The sequence below is a fragment of the Anomaloglossus baeobatrachus genome, chromosome 3 (assembly GCF_048569485.1).
Source record: "Anomaloglossus baeobatrachus isolate aAnoBae1 chromosome 3, aAnoBae1.hap1, whole genome shotgun sequence".
Classification (NCBI taxonomy): domain Eukaryota; kingdom Metazoa; phylum Chordata; class Amphibia; order Anura; family Aromobatidae; genus Anomaloglossus; species Anomaloglossus baeobatrachus.
The window spans coordinates 289,786,140-289,806,246 of NC_134355.1; the positions used below are offsets into that span (position 1 = coordinate 289,786,140).

General features: G+C 43.7%; 1 protein-coding gene across 18 annotated transcripts in view; it reads left to right on the forward strand.

Moving 5' to 3' along the window:
• Nucleotides 1-969: 969 nt before the first annotated feature.
• PTPRK (protein tyrosine phosphatase receptor type K) overlaps nucleotides 970-20,107 on the forward strand; it is a 450,255-nt gene continuing 431,117 nt past the window's right edge. For 9 of the 18 annotated variants that reach the window (XM_075339909.1, XM_075339911.1, XM_075339913.1 and 6 more), the window contains exon 1: nucleotides 970-1,348. In XM_075339909.1, the coding sequence (XP_075196024.1) occupies nucleotides 1,267-1,348 (82 nt within the window). In that variant the 5' untranslated portion in view covers nucleotides 970-1,266. The remainder of the gene's footprint in view (nucleotides 1,349-20,107) is intronic. The other 9 variants (XM_075339914.1, XM_075339919.1, XM_075339926.1 and 6 more) reach the window with 1 other exon arrangement.

Here is a 20,107-nt window from a genome sequence, read left to right on the forward strand (position 1 = left end):
ATCGCAAATAGGTTCAAAATCGTTGATCGCTAACACGTCCTTCATTTTTAAAATATTGTTCGTCGTTTGGATCGCAGGAGACATATTGCTACGTTTGACTCCCTGCCAACGACGAACAACATCCACACGACCGCCTTGGTCAAACAATATATCGCCGAACGTTGCGTTGTTTGTGAGATCATTACGTGTGACCGCAAATAAACGACCTATGAGCGATCTCGGCAAATCGTAACTACGATCTGGGCGTGTCACGTCGCTCGTGACATCGTTAGATAAATCGCAGCGTGTAAAGCGGCCTTTACTGCACCTAGAATTGATGCTTTGATGCAGTTTTGAAAGCAAACTCCAAATATTTTCCTTTTCTTGTTCATACATTTTGTATTTTGATACAATTGTGTACACAATAACACTTACTTTGTAAAGCATTGTTACTTTGCAGCACTTTATCCCACACCGCAACATAATCGTGAACGACATTTGTTAAAAACGCAGCACAGTCGTTACAGAGTTATCTTGCCGCTGTACATCGGGTGAGATGATGTGCAGCAGAAATGACGATCGTTCTTGCCCGTCTGCACAGTGCCGTGCCTTACTGCAGGATTCATGATGGCCGGGGTCTGGGGGTCCCTCTACACATACACCTAGAGGGGACTTATCAGAGCTCGGAATGTACCCTAAGATCATACATCAATAATGGAGGAGTGTAACTAGAGGCAGGACGTGCTCCTGGGAAGATGGCACACCTGTATAATATACATAGGATAGCACAGGGCACCTGTATAGTACACACGGACTAGCAGCGCGCAGTGTCCGGTGACTGCGCCCCCCCGGAGGGCAGAGGTCACACTGGGCGCCGCTTGTGTGCTGAAGGCTCGGCGAGTAACCCTGTGCGCGCTGACCGCCGGTGCCTTCTACCTGGTCCCGCCCCTTCTGTGTGGCCCCGCCCCTGTGGATGGCGCTTCCCAGTCTCCCCGCAGTCTGTGGCTGCACAGCTCCGGTCTCCCAGTCTGTCGTGCTCTGGCGCGGAGCTCCAGTAGGAGGCGCAGTGCCGGGCTCCCACATTCCGGGGTTAGCTCGGTGTACGGGTGACGTCAGCCGCCTCCTCCTCTTCCCCCAGATGAGCCCCAGAAAGTAACTCTGGACACGGGAGTGCAGGAGCCGCCGAGTATGGAGCGCCCGGAGCGCGGAGCCCCCGCTGTGATGTGCCCGGAGACCCCCGTGTAACCCGAGGATTACTGCTGCGGAGCTGACAAACTTGTGCTGAGGATGGCCGGCGGCGGGCGCCTGGTACTGTTGCTGCTGCTCGGCGCCCCTGTGCTGGCATCCATCCGCGGGCAGCTGTCTGCAGGTGAGAGCTCCAAACTTCCCGGAGCCTCGGGGACTCGGAAAGTTTAGTGTGCGCCGGGAGTGGGGGAGGGGGCATCACCGGGGCAGGGGGGGCTGCTGCCCGAAGACCGCACAGCCCTGGCACCCCGGGGGGCTGGGGACAGCACATATAGGGTGGCAGAGGGTGCGGGGTACACGGTATACAGTGCGATATGTACAGATACAGTGCACGAAGGCTACACTGTATATAATGTGTGATTTATGTACAGATATACACATAAAGGCTACACTATATATAATGTGTGATATATGTACACTGCATGAAGGCTACACTGTATATAATGTGCGATAGATACAGATACACATGAAGGCTACACTGTATACAATGTGCGATTTACGTACAGATATACACAGGCTATAGTGTGTGATATATGTACACTGCATGAAGGCTACACTGTATACAATGTGCGATAGATACAGATATACACAAAGGCTATACTGTATATAGTGTGTGATTTACGTACAGATATACACATAAAGGCTATACTGTATACAGTGTGATATATACAGATACAGTGCACGAAGGCTACACTGTATACAATGTGTGATTTATGTACAGATATACACATAAAGGCTATACTGTATATAATGTGTGATATATGTACACTGCACGAAGGCTACACTGTATATAATGTGTGATATATACAGATACACATGAAGGCTACACTGTATATAGTGTCCGATATATACAGATACACATGAAGGCTACACTGTATATAGTGTCCGATATATACAGATACACATGAAGGCTACACTGTATACAGTGTGCGATATATACAGATACACATGAAGGCTACACTGTATACAGTGTGCGATATATACAGATACACATGAAGGCTACACTGTATACAGTGTGCGATATATACAGATACACATGAAGGCTACACTGTATACAGTGTGCGATATATACAGATACACATGAAGGCTACACTGTATACAGTGTGCGATATATACAGATACACATGAAGGCTACACTGTATATAATGTGTGATTTACGTACAGATATACACATAAAGGCTACACTGTATATAGTGTGTGATATATGTACACTGCACGAAGGCTACACTGTATATAATGTGTGATTTACGTACAGATATACACATAAAGGCTATACTGTATATAGTGTGTGATATATGTACACTGTATGAAGGCTACACTGTATATAGTGTGTGATTTACGTACAGATATACACATAAAGGCTATACTGTATATAGTGTGTGATATATGTACACTGTATGAAGGCTACACTGTATATAGTGTGTGATTTACGTACAGATATACACATAAAGGCTATACTGTATATAGTGTGTGATATACACTGCATGAAGGCTACACTATATAATGTGCGATATAGATACACTGGATGAAGGCTATACTGTATATAATGTGTGATTTACATACAAATATACACATAAAGGCTATACTGTATATAGTATGTGTGAGATATATACAGATACACTGCATGAAGGCTACACTGTATATAATGTGTGGGATATATACAGATACACATGAAGGCTACACTGTATATAGTAGTAATTATACAGCTATACACATGAAGGCTACACTACACAGTATGATTTATATACACTGGAAGGCTACACTGTATACAGTGTGAAATATACAGATATACACATGAAGGCTACACTGTATATAGTGTGATAAATATACAGATATACACATGAAGACTACACTGTATATAGTATGATAAATATACACATGAAGGCTACACTGTATATAGTATGATAAATATACAAATATACACATGAAGGCTACACTGTATATAGTATGATAAATATACACATGAAGGCTACACTGTATATAGTATGATAAATATACAAATATACACATGAAGGCTATACTGTATATAGTTTGATAAATATACAGATATACACATGAAGGCTACACTGTATATAGTATGGTGAGATATATACAGATACAGCGCATGAAGGCTACACTGTATACAGTGTTTGATTTATATACACTGGATGAAGGATACACTGTATACAGTGATAATTATACAGATATACACATGAAGGCTACACTGTATATAGTATGTGTGAGATATATACAGATACACATGAAGGCTACACTGTATACAGTGTTTGATTTATATACACTGGATGAAGGCTACACTGTATACAGTGATAAATATACAGATGTACACATGAAGGCTACACTGTATACAGTGATAAATATACAGATATACACATGAAGGCTATATAGTATGTGTGAGATATATACAGATACACATGAAGGCTACACTGTATACAGTAGTGAGATATATACAGATGCACATGGCTACTCTGTATACAGTGTGAGATACAGTATATACACATGTAAGCTACACTGTATACAGTGTCTGTGTATATATAGCTATTCACATGAAGGCTACACTGTATATATGTTATATACACCACATGAAGACTACACTGTATACAGTATGTGATATAATATACACACACATCACATGAAGGCTGCACTGTATGTATACAGTGTGATATAAATAAATCACATGTAGGCTACACTGTATACTGTGATATATACAGTTACACCACATGAAGACTATGCTGTATACTCTGTGTGTGAATATATAAAAATACACCACAGGAAGGCTACGCTGTATACTGTGTGTGTTATGTATACAGATATACCACATGAAGGCTACATATACTCTGTGTGTAAAATGGCTATATATAAACAGATATACACATGAAAGCTACACTGTATACGGTGTGATATATACATCACCTGAAAGCTACACTGTCGTTATATGCATCACCCGAAAGAGACACTGTGTACAGTTATATACACCACATACAGGCTACAATGTATACATTATGTTTCCATACACTACATGAAGACTACAGTATATACAGTGCAAAAGTATACCTCAAGAACACCACATTATATGCTGTTAAATTTATAGAGCACCATGGATTCAATGGTGCTGCTGTACATGAAACTACAGTATATACAGTACATTTAATGCATGAGGAATACAGTATATAACTACATGAGGAATACAGTATGTGTATGTATGTGTATATATATATATATATATATATATATATATATATATATATATATATATATATATATATATATATATGTCGTTTTCATGTGGTATGTGTGTATTTAATCGCATATACCATACATATACCACATGAAGGTGGCAGCTTATACTGTGCATTGAGGACCCTGTCTATTCACTTGCCCCTGGGTGCTTCATACCTGGCACCGCCTGTTGTTTGTGCGGATACAGAAGGCATAGCCACTGGTAGGAGACATGTCTAGGAGTTCCTCATCCTCTGCCCCAGGATCTCACATTCCTGACACCCCCTCACCTGTCCTTTGTCTCTGAGTATATGCAAAGTAACTATGTATAGTCTACAGGAAGGCTGTGCTGTATGTATTCTATAGTGTATAACTATGTATAACACGGACTACAGTGTATGCACAGTACATAGCTATGTATACCCTATGCGATGAATACAATATATACAGTATATATATTTATAGTATATAGCTACGTACACCCTACAAGAAGGATATAGTGTACATATTTATAGTGTGTAGCTGTGTATACCCCACTTGAAGGATACAGTGTATATTCTGTAGTACATAGCTATATACCTCACATGAATGATATGCTGTATACTCAGTAGTATATAGCTTTGTATAACTCACATTTAGGATTCAATGTATTCTCTCTATTGTATAGCTATGTATACCTCACATGGAGGATACAGTGTATATTTTGTAATATATAGCTATGTATACCTCACATGGAGGATACGGTGCAAACTCTGTAGTATATAGCTATGTGTACTCCACATGTATGATACAGTGTATATTCTGTAGTATATAGCTATGTATACCCAACATGAAGGATACGGTGTATATTCTGTAGTATATAGCTATGTATAACCAACATGAAGGATACGGTGTATATTCTGTAGTATATAGCTATGTATACCCAACATGAAGGATACGGTGTATATTCTGTAGTATATAGCTATGTATAACCAACATGAAGGATACGGTGTATATTCTGTAGTATATAGCTATGTATACCTCACATGGAGGATATGGTGTATATTCTGTAGTATATAGCTATGTATGCCTCACATGAAGGATAGGGTGTATATTCTTTAGTATATAGCTATGTATACCCCACATGGAGGATATGGTGTAAACTCTTTTGTATATAGCTGTGTATACCTCACATTGAGGATACAGTGTATGTTCTGTAGTATATAGCTTTGTATACCTCACATGGAGGATACGGTGAATGTTCTGTAGTATATAGCTATGTATACCTCACATGGAGGATACAGTATACTGTAGTATATTGCTATGTATACCTCACATGGAGGATACAGTATACTGTAGTATATAGCTATGTATACCTCACATGGAGGATACAGTATACTGTAGTATATAGCTATGTATACCTCACATGGAGGATACAGTATACTGTAGTATATAGCTATGTATACCTCACATGGAGGATACGGTGTATGTTCTGTAGTATATAGCTATATATACCCCACATGGAGGATACAGTATACTGTAGTATATAGCTTTGTATACCTCACATGGAGGATACGGTGAATGTTCTGTAGTATATAGCTATGTATACCTCACATGGAGGATACAGTATACTGTAGTATATAGCTATGTATACCTCACATGGAGGATACGGTGTATGTTCTGTAGTATATAGCTATATATACCCCACATGGAGGATACGGTGTATGTTCTGTAGTATATAGCTATGTATACCCCACATGGAGGATACAGTATACTGTAGTATATAGCTATGTATACCTCACATGGAGGATACGGTGTATGTTCTGTAGTATATAGCTATGTATACCCCACATGGAGGATACAGTATACTGTAGTATATAGCTATGTATACCTCACATGGAGGATACGGTGTATGTTCTGTAGTATATAGCTATATATACCCCACATGGAGGATACAGTATACTGTAGTATATAGCTATGTATACCTCACATGGAGGATACGGTGTATGTTCTGTAGTATATAGCTATATATACCCCACATGGAGGATACGGTGTATGTTCTGTAGTATATAGCTATGTATACCCCACATGGAGGATACAGTATACTGTAGTATATAGCTATGTATACCTCACATGGAGGATACGGTGTATGTTCTGTAGTATATAGCTATGTATACCCCACATGGAGGATACAGTATACTGTAGTATATAGCTATGTATACCTCACATGGAGGATACGGTGTATGTTCTGTAGTATATAGCTATATATACCCCACATGGAGGATACAGTATACTGTAGTATATAGCTATGTATACCTCACATGGAGGATACGGTGTATGTTCTGTAGTATATAGCTATATATACCCCACATGGAGGATACGGTGTATACTCTGTAAAGTTTTCTGTGTGGGCGGTAGTTTGGCTGTGTCCTGTGGAGAGTTCATGGCTGGGGCTGGATTACTAGATCTACAAGTTGTTGTTTTTATCCCCCTCCTCCTGACTGAAGCTGAGGAGGAAGTAGGGAAGGCTCTCCCCCTCCCCCACCGGTGGAACAAGCTCTGTACTGCCTTGTGGCTGCTGGCTACCTGTTGCCTCAGTGCTGGTCTCCATAGACCGGAGCAGTTAACTTCTTGTGGACTTGGTAAAGTGTTTAGCGTCTCACTGATGAGTCCACTGTTGTTAATCGGTAGTGCTTGGAATCTCTTAGCCTGGCATTTAGGCAATAGTGATGGCTGGCAGCTCACAGGCAGCCAAGTAGGTGAGTTGGCAATTTTATAATAATTGCTTCTCTCTGAAAATTCCCCTGTAGTGATCAAAAAGTCTACCGAAAACTTATAGCTCAGCTGAAACGTTCGATTAGCTGCGAGCTCACATCTTCCTTCAAGCAGTGTAGAGAAGGAAAAAAAGAAAGAGTCTGGGTGTAGAGCGGAGAGATGCTGGCGGTTTGTGAGCGCACACTGCCTCCATGCTGAGTGCTCTGCTACAACAAAGGATTAGCCTTCCTGTGAATATCGCGCAGGTATGGCCATGGAAATTAAACAGCCTGCTTAAGGCATTAGGGTTAAGTTCCTTAAGAAAGGAGAAAATTAATTGGCTTTCGTACTGTGCAGAATTGTCCATTACTAATCATATCAGATTTTCTGGAGGATTTTGGTTTCTCTCCCTGATAGTCTGCTGCAGTGTCTAATGATCAAGTCGTTATGCTAATGAAGGCAAAGGGAATATTGGCTGAAATGTGGCACTTTGATCAAGAGCGACACTTAAAAGTAGAGCTAGGAGTAGAAATTGATCATGGATAAGTATATAGGAGGTATGCAGGGGAAATATGGGCCGGGACAAGTTTGTTTTGGGTGACCTGATCTCAGCCAGAAAAAAGCAAGTTAAAGAAGCCGTCAGCATTGTCTGTGCGCAAACCATCGTCGGTGTGAGCGCTCTGTAACACGTTTTGCAGAAACCCTAATGTGTGCAGAAAAGGTGCCACCAATCCACAAATAAAGTGTTCGCCTACTACAGGTGTGTGCTTCGCAAATTTTTCCCGAATACCTTGCCACTATTCGATGCGCAATGTAAGTCTATGGGGAGCCCAAATAGTTATTCGGGTTTCCCATAGACTTACACTGCGCATTGAATATTCGCGAATAGCAGCGAGGTATTCAGAAAATATTCAAAGCCAAATAATCCAAGTATTCGAGAAATATATATATATATATATATATATATATATATATATATATATATATATCTCTCTATCGATTAGTGAAAAATATGTTGATCCAGCAATGACTAGATGAAAGCAGGATGCTGGTATAAAATTCTAAAAATACATCAACCCAGTAGGTACAGGCACGAAGAGTGGTAGCAGGAAAAAACGCAGATGGGACTACGCGTACCACCAACCTACTTCACGTTCCCAACCATTACACACATGCAGTTTTTGAGCCAAAGCCAAAAGCAGTCTTACCATTACTTTTAACACTAGAACTACTGAGGTAGTCATTTTGACTACTTTGCACCATGTATTTCTATATAGGTGTCACGAGTCCAGTAGTTCTAGTGTTAAATACTCTGCTGGCTTTGGATAGGGAAGTATACAACTTCAAGGGATTGTCCAGTACTAGACATACCCTTCTGAAAAGCTTCCCTGTGAATCCTAAAATAACTAATGGAATCCTTTGTTTTTGTGTCCTCTAGTGGTCATGTGCCCTAACAACGCTCTTGCAATACCATATGTAGCTCAAGTGTTTGAGAGAAACCTTCTTTAATATATAAGGGCATATTAAGGGGTCACTAAACTTCTCAACATATAAATGTAGCTGGGACTGTTTGTAGGGAAACCATAATAGTGACTAGTGATGAGCGTAATAATAATAATAATGAGCGTGAGCGAGCACCACCATGCTCGGTACTCGTAACGGATGGGAGTGATTGCAGTACCGAGTATAATGGAAGTCTCGAGCATTTTTCTGGAAGATGCTCAAGTTCCCCATTGACCTCCATTATACTTGAGCCCGTTCAAGCTGGTTATGAGCACCCGAGCATGGTAGTGCTCGCTCATCACTTGTAGTGCTCTGTACGAGAAGGTAGATTTTGGATTTCCTTTTAGTAAATTACACTGAAGACTACCACTCTGCCCATCTTAAATGGCTGATGACAGAGAGCAGTAGCTTACCTCCAATTTGCAGCCTCATCAGTGCCACACGTTATGTATTCATAGACTGCTGTATAGGAAGTGGATGCATGGTTTGTTGACGTCACTATTTATATTTCTGTATCTTCTGCGCGTGCTGCTTTGATCCTCTCCTTAGCTGTGGACGTGATCGATATTCTGAATACGCCGCGTCCTTTCTGCTTAGCCTGCAAACTGTGATTGCTATGGGTGTAGAGGGAGGGCTGTGAAGTGCGGTATTGATGTCGGCACAGAAGTTGTGTGGCTTTATTGAGCTTGGACAAGTGTTTGTCAGTTAATTGAAAGTTTGAGGAAAAGTGTCAGTACCTATTGCCAAGAGCAGATACTAAACAATCTGCATTAAAGAGCTGATTCCTTCCCCGTTCAGAAGTAGCAGAGCTGAAGTTGTCTTTGAACTGCTGCTTTTGAACGCTGCTAACTGATCAGCATTGGAAATGACCTAGAACCCGTTATATCACAGTGAGCGGTGTCAGCTCTGCTACGTCCGGCAGCACCCATTGCCAGTGTACTCTTTGTATATTCAGACTAGTTGATTTCAATGCGTATACACTTGTAGCATTTGTTGCAGTGATGATTGGTTATGGTTTGTCTCTACCGCAAATGTATTCCTATATGAAAAGCCACAGGCTTGAAAAGCGATTATTTGTGCGGACTGCCTCTTGTGATAACGTGTGAGGTTGTTTTTGGCCTGTTGCCCATTTTGCAGACTCTATTTGGATTTCTAAGTGTGCTTGGATATGTGGCTTCAGGTCTAATTTTACACCCTATAGTTATTAGTGATGAGCGAGCACTTAATGCTCGGGTGCTCGGTACTTCAAACGAGCCGGTTGGACGGGTGTGACTTGAGTACTATGGAAGTCAATGGGAGACTATCATTGATCCATCTACTGTTAGTAGGGAGTCTGTCATTGCCAAGCTGATGACTGCTCATCTGTGGGAAGAATGGGGGTCTGCTGAATTCTGGTCAACAAATTATCCATTTTGGTCAATGGAGAGGTACCCCCCTCCCCCCGCCCCTTCTGTAACCTTCTTTATTGATGGTGTTAATAGTTATGGTAGGGCAGAATATATAGGAATTATGATGCTGGAAAGCTGTGTACAGCGCTTGCTAGACCGCCGTGCGGTGTGGGATGGGGCACAGAAATGGGGTTAACTAGGGATGATTGAATATCACAAATATTCGGCTTCGCGAATATGTCACCGCTATGCGAATATTCGATGCGCAATGTAAGTCAATGGGAAGCCCAAATAGTTGCTATCAACTATTCGGGATTACTATAGACTTATTTTGTGCATCGAATATTCGCAAATTGTCGAATAGCGGCGACCTATTCGGCGAATATGGGCGTTGCCTAATATTTGCGGTATTCGATCATCCCTAGTGTTAACTATATATGCATCTATGCCCTGTGCCTATGCCATAAATGTAGATTGGCTATGTCCTCCCTCCTTTTCTTTACTATCCTATGTCTGGTGGTAACACACAGCTGGCTTCACAATGAGCCCCTCCAACTCCTGCTCTGTTTATAGTAGGGCACGAAGATTGAGCCCTGCCTCCTCAGCGTTGAATGGGAAAGACTAGGTGAAGAGTACCCCCGAAAACTATTATATGGCACAACCATTCAACCATCTACGGTAATGTGTATGGTGGCCTACGGACTCTACTTTTAACCTCACATGGACTGAGCCCTTTTTTCTCCTCCTGCTTCCATGAGCCATGACTTTTTATATGGACATGACACAAGGGCTTTTTTTTTTTTTCTGCCAAGTTATACTTTTGATTGCACCATACAATGTGCTGAGAAATAAGAAGCAATTTAAAGTAGGATGAAGTGATTAAACCTGTAATTCTACCGTTTTATTTTTAATTTTATGGTAAAAATAATCTTACAATATGATTCTTCAGTTCCGTATGATTATGGCGATATCAAACTTGTATTGTTTTTTTTTTTTTTTTCTTTCCTGATTGTGTTCGTGGTTAAAAGTTGTTTTTTTTTTTTTTTTTTTTCCTCTGGTTTCCGAAATCCTTTGCCCCAGCTGCAATTTGCTTAAATAAAAAAAGCTGTAATTTACTTGCTCTCCCAGTAGAGTCTGTCAGAAAATGTTTGGGGTCCACTTTTTCTTTATTGTATTTTTTTATGGTCACCATTAACTCCACAGCACTTTCCCCATTGGGGCTCACAATCAACATACCCTGTCAGTAGGTCTTTGGAGTGTGGGAGGAAACCGAGTATCCTGAAAAATGCACACAAATACTGGGAGAACATACAAATCTGAGAACTGGGAGGAAACCCACGCAAATAAGAGGATAACATAAACCGGAGAATCAGGAGGAAACCCACGCAAACACAGGGAGAACATATAAACTAGAGAACCAGAAGAAAACCAGTACAAACACTGTGAGAACATACAAATCTGAGAACTAGGAGGAAACTCGCGCAAACAAGAGGATAACATAAACTGGAGAATCAGGCGGAAACCCACGCAAACAAGAGGATAACCTAAACCGGAGAACTGGGAGGACACCCACGCAAACAAGAGGATAACCTAAACCGGGGAATCAGGAGGAAACCCACGCAAACAAGAGGATAACCTAAACCGGAAAACCGGGAGGAAAACCATGCAAACCCTGAGAGAACGTACAAATTGGAGAACCGAGAGGAAACACACGCAAACACGAGGCTAACATAAACCTGAGGGTCAGGAGGAAACCCATATTAACAAGGAGAACGTGCAAATTGGAGAATCAAGAGGAAACCCAAGCAAACACGGGAAGAACATACAAACCGGAGTACTTGGAGGAAATCCATGCAAACATGGGGAAACAAACCGGAGTACTGGGAGGAAACCCACGCAAACACAGGAGAACATATAAACTTGAGAACCGGGAGGAAACCCATGCAAACACAAGTGTAACATAAACCGGAGGATCAGGAGGAAACGCACACAACCACGGGGAGAACATACAAACCAAAGTATCTAGAGGAAAACCACAAAACCATAGGTAGAACATAACTGTTTGCAGATGCTGTCAATGGTGGGATTTCAACTCTATACTGCTGCGCTACAAAGCAACAGGAATAACCACTGAGCCACCATGCTGCGCTTTTTTAAAAGTGGAAAGCCCTTTGAGTAGCTGAACTGTTTTTTGTTTTTTTTTTTTTTTTTAAATTTTGTCATCAGTCCTTGCAAAGCTCAGAATCTTTGTAATAAGCTCCATTTCCTTATCCTACTTTCTTTCTCCATGCTGAAAGTGCTGTTTTATCTGGCCTGTTCATGCACTTTAGAGTAGCTGTTTTGAATGCAAGTCTTGCAATTATCCGTACTCCAGTTGAGCTTATTTGCTCCCCCTTCCCTTTGTTCAGACACTATTTACAAGTGCAAGCATTGTTGACCTTAGGCTAGGTTCGCACACTGCGTCTTTTTGACGCTGCGTTTTTGGCCGCTAAAAACGCACCTGCGTCGAAAAAACGCGGCAAAAAACGCACACGTTTTGCCGCGATTTGGTGCGTTGTTTTGCTGCGTTTTTGCTCACTGCGTCCTTATGCGTTTTTTATCAGTGAACAAAAAAAAGGTCTGATGTCATTTCCTTCTTCAATGTGTTCTTCATTCTCCACTAGTGTATGCAGAAGAGCAGACAGCTGCAGAACTACAAGGCTCAGCATACTCCATCCAATAGTGTATGCAGGAGAGCAGACAGCAGCTGCAGAACTACAAGGCTCAGCATGCTCCATCCAGGACTGTATGCTTGAGGGAGAGTCAGGGGGAGCAGACCTACAAGGCTCAGCATCCTCCATCCAATAGTGTATGCAGGAGAGCAGACACCAGCTGCAGAACTACAAGGCTCAGCATCCTTCTTCCAGGACTGTATGCAGGATTTCTTTGCCCCCCAAACAAAAAAAATGACGTGGGCTTCGCCATATTTTTGTATGCTAGGCACAGCACAGTACAGCAGGCAGGTACGGGCTGCCCCCAACCCCCAGCTGCCTATTTGTACCCGGCTGGGAACCAAAAATATAGGGAAGCCCTTTTTTTTTTTTTTTAAAATTTCATGAATTTCATGAAATAATTTAAAAAAAAATGACGTGAGCTTCGCCCAATTTTTGAGTCCAGCCGGGTACAACTAGGCAGCTGGGGATTGGAATCCACAGTGCAGGGTGCCCATGCTTTCTGGGCACCCCTGCTGTGAATTGCAGTCCCGCAGCCACCCCAGAAAATGGCGCTTTCATAGAAGCGCCATCTTCTGGCGCTGTATCCAACTCTTCCAGCTGCCCTGATGCCGGGTGGCTCACTGGGTAATAATGGGGTTAGGGCTAGCTGTATAGCTGGCCCTAAGCCCGAAATTCATGGTGTCACGCCAATATTAGACATGGCCACCATGAATTTCTAGTAAAGATAAAAAAAAAACACAACACACAGAAAAATATTTTTATTAGAAATAAAACACAACACAATTAGTGACTCCACCTTTATTGAAATAAAGAACCCCCCCTCCGCAGTAATCCTGGGTCAGGGTCCCGCGCCGTCCAATCCGGATCCAATATCATCTGATCGGTTTGCTGGAAGGCAAAGTGATCAGATGATGTGTCAGGATCAAGTGCCTGAATCCCATCACACATCAGCTGATTGTATAAAAGCCGATTATACAATCAGCTGATGCATCGGTGCAAAAAAAAAAAAAATACTCACTTATGTGCTGATTACCGGCAGCTCCTGGAGCGATGGGGCGGGAGTCTGATCCTGTCCGATCGCTGCAGCAGCTGCCGGTAATCAGGGATGATTCTAGAGCAAAGCCCCCTGGGAAGTATGCAAATGAGAAAGCCGCGGAGACACCATCACATGTTTCTCAACGCTGGCAGGAAACTCATTGCATACTTCCCAGGGGGCTTTGCTCTAGAATCACTGCGTTGAGAAACACGTGATGGTGTCTCCGCAGTGGATATGTTGATCTCCCTAAGGTCAACAATGCTTGCTCACATAGTCTTTTACTAGGCATTGCCCCCACTAGCCAGATTCCTACTCCACACTGATGAGGGGCAAATACCCCGAAACGGCTGTCTGTGGATGGATACCATGTTTGGTATAGGTGGTCTCCTTGACTGGAGACTGCCCTTCCCGTGGTTGTTCCTTCCCGGTGAAAGACCTGGCTAGTTTCCTGCCAGCGTTGAGAAACATGTGATGGTGTCTCCGCGGCTTTCTCATTTACTATTTACAAGTGATCTGAGCATGGGGGAGGGGAGCAGAGAAGTATCGCTGGAATATGGATAATTACTAGACTTGTAGTTAAGATTCTCTGAAGTCCATGAATTAGTTAATAAGTTGAAACGGCATGAAGTTAAGAAGAAAAGAACGTGATAAGGCATTTGTGTTTATTGCAAATGTTCATAATGCCAGAAATCACAAGCGTTTCGTACAAGTTGCACAAAAATAATGCAACTTTTCAAATAGTTTAACTGGAGAATTCTGCCGAAATCCATTTGATGGATACATCAAAAATGTTAAAATCTCAGCAATTCCTGTCTGTCACATGAATATTGAGGGATGAGGATGAAATGAACGCCGGCGTATCCACAAGGCTGTGTGATTTGAAAATCCTGCGGATGTCTCGGCTGAGGAAGTTTACGGCTCCAGTGGCTGTCCAGCTAGAACAGCATTGAAGTGCTGCCTGATGGTGTCATGTCGCCCAACAACTTGTATTCTACAAATCATGTCTGTGGGAAGTAGAATCACATTCTCTCCTCTGAAAGCATTATTTATCTGGTCACTTATGTTTGTGTTTAATTTTTGCTACTTTGAAGACCCAGTTTTCTTTCTGTGAAGTCTCCAGATTTTGAAGATTTATATGAAAGGGAGAAGAGAGCGCTTTATAAATACATGGTTCTGCATTGGAAATGGCCCATATGTATCTTCTATTCCCCAACCAACATTGTTTTGGCTGGTTTTTATTAAAATGAATGTGCACTTTTACCCACGTGGTTTTGGGAAAAAAAAGAAAATAGCTTAGCTTGAAGGATAGTACCAAAAAATCTATTTTATGCCAATAAGTGGCCTAAATGATAGATGAAATCAATCAGTCATGAGTCATGTTTAAACCTCCCAGATTTTTGTTTTGTTTTGTTTTTTTTTGTTTTAATTTTTAGCTCTGTGGCACCAAAAGGTTAAAGGGAACCTGTCAGGTCCCATATGCGTTCTAACCTAGAAGCAGGGTGATGTGTGTGCTAGAAACCCCTTCCTACCCGTCCCTGTGGTGTAATATGAATGTATACAAATGTTTTAATACTTATGTGTTCCCTATGTAAATGTGCAGGGGCTCTAGCCCCCCAGGAGTCGCATCGCCCTGTGGGAGTTTGCATGTTTTCCGTGGTATCACGCCCCTGTGGCCATGATACCATGGATTTATATGAGCAACATTTCCGTCACTCCTTGAGATCCCACGCATGCACACTTACCATTCCCACAGACGTGCACTGCGCATGCTCAGAGGACTCCTGTGGTTCCAGTCATGCGCTGTCTCGGCTGTTTACTTGCTGGCTTCAAATGCACTCTGTGCATGACTGGAACCACAGGAGTCTTCTGAGCATGCGCAGTGCGCGTCTCAAGCCAAGAAGCAAGCACGCGAATAAGAAGGCTGCGGGAATGGTAAGTGGGCATGCGCGGGATCTCAAGGAGCGATGGGGATGTCGCTCATGTAAATCCATGGTATCATGCCCACGGGCGCGTGATACCACTGAAAACATGCGAACGCCCACAAGACGATGCGATATCCAGGGGCTAGAGTTCCTGCACATTTAGATACAGAACACAAGTAATAAAACATATTTTTATACATTCATATTACACAGTATTACAACACATGAATGGGTAGGAAGGGATACTAGGCCACACATCACCCTGCTTCTAGATTAAAACGCATATGGGACCTGACAGGTTCCCTTTAATATCTGGTCAGTTGGGGCTAGATTCTCCCTGTTCTACTATTGATGACCTAAATATAGTGAACATTCCCCTTATGCTGAATTCACACAAACGTATAGCATCAAATGCAATATGCTAATGACCCTCAGCTCCCACTCTGCTGCCAACCTGAGCAGAGTGTCATGTGACTGTAACACGATCCTGGGGCTGCGGAGCAGGGAGGTGGGGCTGCGCAGGAGGGAGCTGGGGCTGCGGAGGAGGGAGCTGGGGCTGCGGAGTAGAGGGAGGGATTAATATCTCCTTCTCCTTCATTGTCAGCTGATATCATCCGAGTGCAGTCCAATGTTTTACTCGCACCCATAGACTTGTATGGGTGCGAGTGACCCAGCTCTCGCAGACAATCGCAGCATGCTTCAACTTTTCTCTCATCCAGAATCTGAATGAGAAAAAAGTGAACTATCTGCTCTCCATCATTGACTAACATTGGACCAAGTGCAACGCGAGATTTTCTCACACTGCATTCGTCCGATTGATACTCTCGTGTGAGTGTACCCTTTGGCTGTGTGCGTACAATGTGGTTTTTATCGCGTTTTTTTTTTTTTTTTAGTGCAAGCAAATCCTTATGCCAGCAAAGTCAATGTGTAGGACATATGTTGAGTTTTATTACCTTCCTGATGTGGCTCATCTGCTATAGCATGTCAATTTTGTCAGAGTTTTTCACCATTAAAAGCAATGAAAAAACGCATCAAAACCGCTGGAAAACAACATTCCGCTGCGTTTTTCCGCAGAGATGCAGAAACCAAATCCTCAACGTGCACACACAGCATTTCTGCATCATTTTTTCCCCTTCATTGTATAAATATTGTGTCACAGGCTGTGGTCTCATATCTCCATCTAAGCGGAGAATATGGAGCTCTGAATCAGAAAAAAAATAAGTAATGTGATTCAGCATAGAAAAGGTGCTCAGGGCTAGTTCCCATCATAAAGTGCTATAACGGTTAGGTTATCACCTTCTGATCACCCTTTGAGGAATCCCCCCCCCCAGGACTTAAGATGTTATTTAGAATTGGAATAATATGATTGTTGCTGATCTCTCCCCGCCTAACCGTTCTTCAACCACTGTCTTGGTTCTTAAAGGGTTAAGACGATGGCTTCTTGTTTTCTACCTTTTCCACGGTTCTTTTCTGTTTTCTGGAATGTGTCCGATCGCATTCCATTAATGCTGCCTAATTGTCATCACTCCATCTGCTATCTCTATGGCTCCGTAGAGCGCTGGTATCAGGGGCTTCTCTAAAACGTGCTCGTTATTCCTGCCACATCCTGACTGTGTTCTCGCTTTATTCCTTCCACTTTTTCATTAGCAGTATTTAGCTAGGGGAACATTTTGCGCCATGTTTTCGACTTCCAATGTTTTGGTCTGGGTAAACGTCTGGAATGCCACTAAGGTGTGGGATTGTTAGTGGCTTCCTTGTCGCAGTGCCGCTGCAGAAATGCACCAAAAACGCATTTTATCCTATGACTGTATCAATAAAGTTATGTCAAAAACAAAGCCGCTTTATTGGAAGCATGACATGGCAAAAAGAGACAAACACAAACCAATAACAACACAATGAAAAAATGCAAGTAATGTCACCTGATAGATGCAGAAAGTCTGCACCGTGAATGGGTCGCCAGACACTCAGTGTAGGAATGTAGCCATCTCCTAGGTCTCGTGTTGAGTGACAGTCACACATGGCATCCTTTGCAATGGCCATAAGGGTGGTCTCCTAGATTTCCATGGAATGTGTAGGATAAACTTCAAAGAAAAGTAAACCAGGTGTATGGCGTGCTTTACTGCCTAGAATGTGGAGCTGCATGCCTCTGCCCTTAGCCATGTCTGTGTGCAGCAGTCATTCCTGTGGGATAAGTTGCTGATGGCCAGGGGTCTGACTGCTAGGACCCCCAAGCCATAGCCCCATCCCATTCACAGAACTTTGAATAGGGGATTACTTCTGTTGTTTGTTTTTGTCTTTGTATTTTCTTGTGGGGATGGGGGGGTTATATCAATCATCTAGGTGTTGGCTTTTTGAAAGAATGCTGGTGGTCCATGGTATACAAGAGAAAAATATTTCTTACTGCGTTTTTCTGTAGACAGCTGCTATCTATTCGAGATGATAGAGTTGCACTTCATATTATCCATTACCGCCTTTCTGGCTTATGATGTGCTGGTGAATCTTATGGTAGGTGCCATCACAAGAACTGGACAGAGGAGCTGAGCCGGCATCATAGCTGGTAGATGCGGGCATTGTCATGTAACCGCAGGGACTGGCGCTTTCTCCAATTCCTGTTAAACCATTGAAATACCACTGTCAATCACTGTTGCAAAGGCTAACACCAGCACCCCGCGCTATGGAAGCCGTGGGGTCCCCTCAGCACCCCGCGCTGTGGAAGTCGTGGGGTCCCCTCAGCACCCCGCGCTGTGGACGCAGTGTGGGTCCCATCAGCACCACGCGCTGTGGAAGTCGTGGGGTCCCCTCAGCACCCCGCGCTGTGGACGCAGTGTGGGTCCCCTCAGCACCACGCGCTGTGGAAGTCGTGGGGTCCCCTCAGCACCCCGCGCTGTGGACGCAGTGTGGGTCCCCTCAGCACCACGCGCTGTGGAAGTCGTGGGGTCCCCTCAGCACCCCGCGCTGTGGACGCAGTGTGGGTCCCCTCAGCACCCCGCGCTGTGGACGCAGTGTGGGTCCCCTCAGCACCCCGCGCTGTGGACGCAGTGTGGGTCCCCTCAGCACCCCGCGCTGTGGACGCAGTGTGGGTCCCCTCAGCACCCCGCGCTGTGGACGCAGTGTGGGTCCCCTCAGCACCCCGCGCTGTGGACGCAGTGTGGGTCCCCTCAGCACCCCGCGCTGTGGACGCAGTGTGGGTCCCCTCAGCACCCCGCGCTGTGGACGCAGTGTGGGCCCCCTCAGCACCCCGCGCTGTGGACGCAGTGTGGGCCCCCTCAGCACCCCGCGCTGTGGACGCAGTGTGGGCCCCCTCAGCACCCCGCGCTGTGGACGCAGTGTGGGCCCCCTCAGCACCCCGCGCTGTGGACGCAGTGTGGGCCCCCTCAGCACCCCGCGCTGTGGACGCAGTGTGGGCCCCCTCAGCACCCCGCGCTGTGGACGCAGTGTGGGCCCCCTCAGCACCCCGCGCTGTGGACGCAGTGTGGGCCCCCTCAGCACCCCGATTAATTAACCCGATGTGTACTGTAGCTAGGAGAGCAGGGAGCCAGCGCTAAGCAGTGTGCGCGGCTCCCTGCTCTCTGCACATGTAGCGACGTTATGATTGCTGCTGCGTCGCTGTGTTTGACAGCTAAGCAGCGATCATAACAGCGACTTATTAGGTCGCTGTTACGTCACAGAAAATGGTGACGTAACAGTGACGTCGTTATCGCTGTCACTATGTGTGAACACAGCCTTAGGTGACCTGCAAACATTTGTTTTTGCTCTGAGCCCTGTTGCATTTGTTGTATGTAAGCAGTAATTATAGAGTGGAAACTCCATTATAGATAATCACAGATTTTTACAAAGATGAAGACCGTTTTTGCCATTTCTATCCTAGTTGGATCTATCCGCTTGTAAATGTGGATATCAGGCCATCCTCCAGATAATGTGTGGAAATGACATGACCATAAACCATTATCTTTAACCATCCATAGTTATAGTCTGTTATTAAGGACAGGCACATAGTGAACAGAATTATTTTTTTAGCTGTGGATTTGGCCCAAAATCCACAGCAAAATCTGAAAATACGAAAAAATAAATAAATAAAAAATCTGCTCTAAGGACTCTCCCAGTTTTTATTGTAAAACCAGTGTGCTGTTCGGTCTTAGGCCAGTTTCATATAGCCGTTATTTTTCCAGAAGCCGGATCCGGAACACATGCAGTACAGTTACATTCATTTACAGTGGAAGCGCGACACCATGCGGTTGTGTGCCTCAATACCCAACCGCATTTGTCCGTATGGTGTCGCGCTTCCACTGTAAATGAATGTAACTGTACTGCATGTGTGCCGGATCCGGCATCCGGAAAAATAACGGAGATGTGAAATGGCCCTTAGTGCAT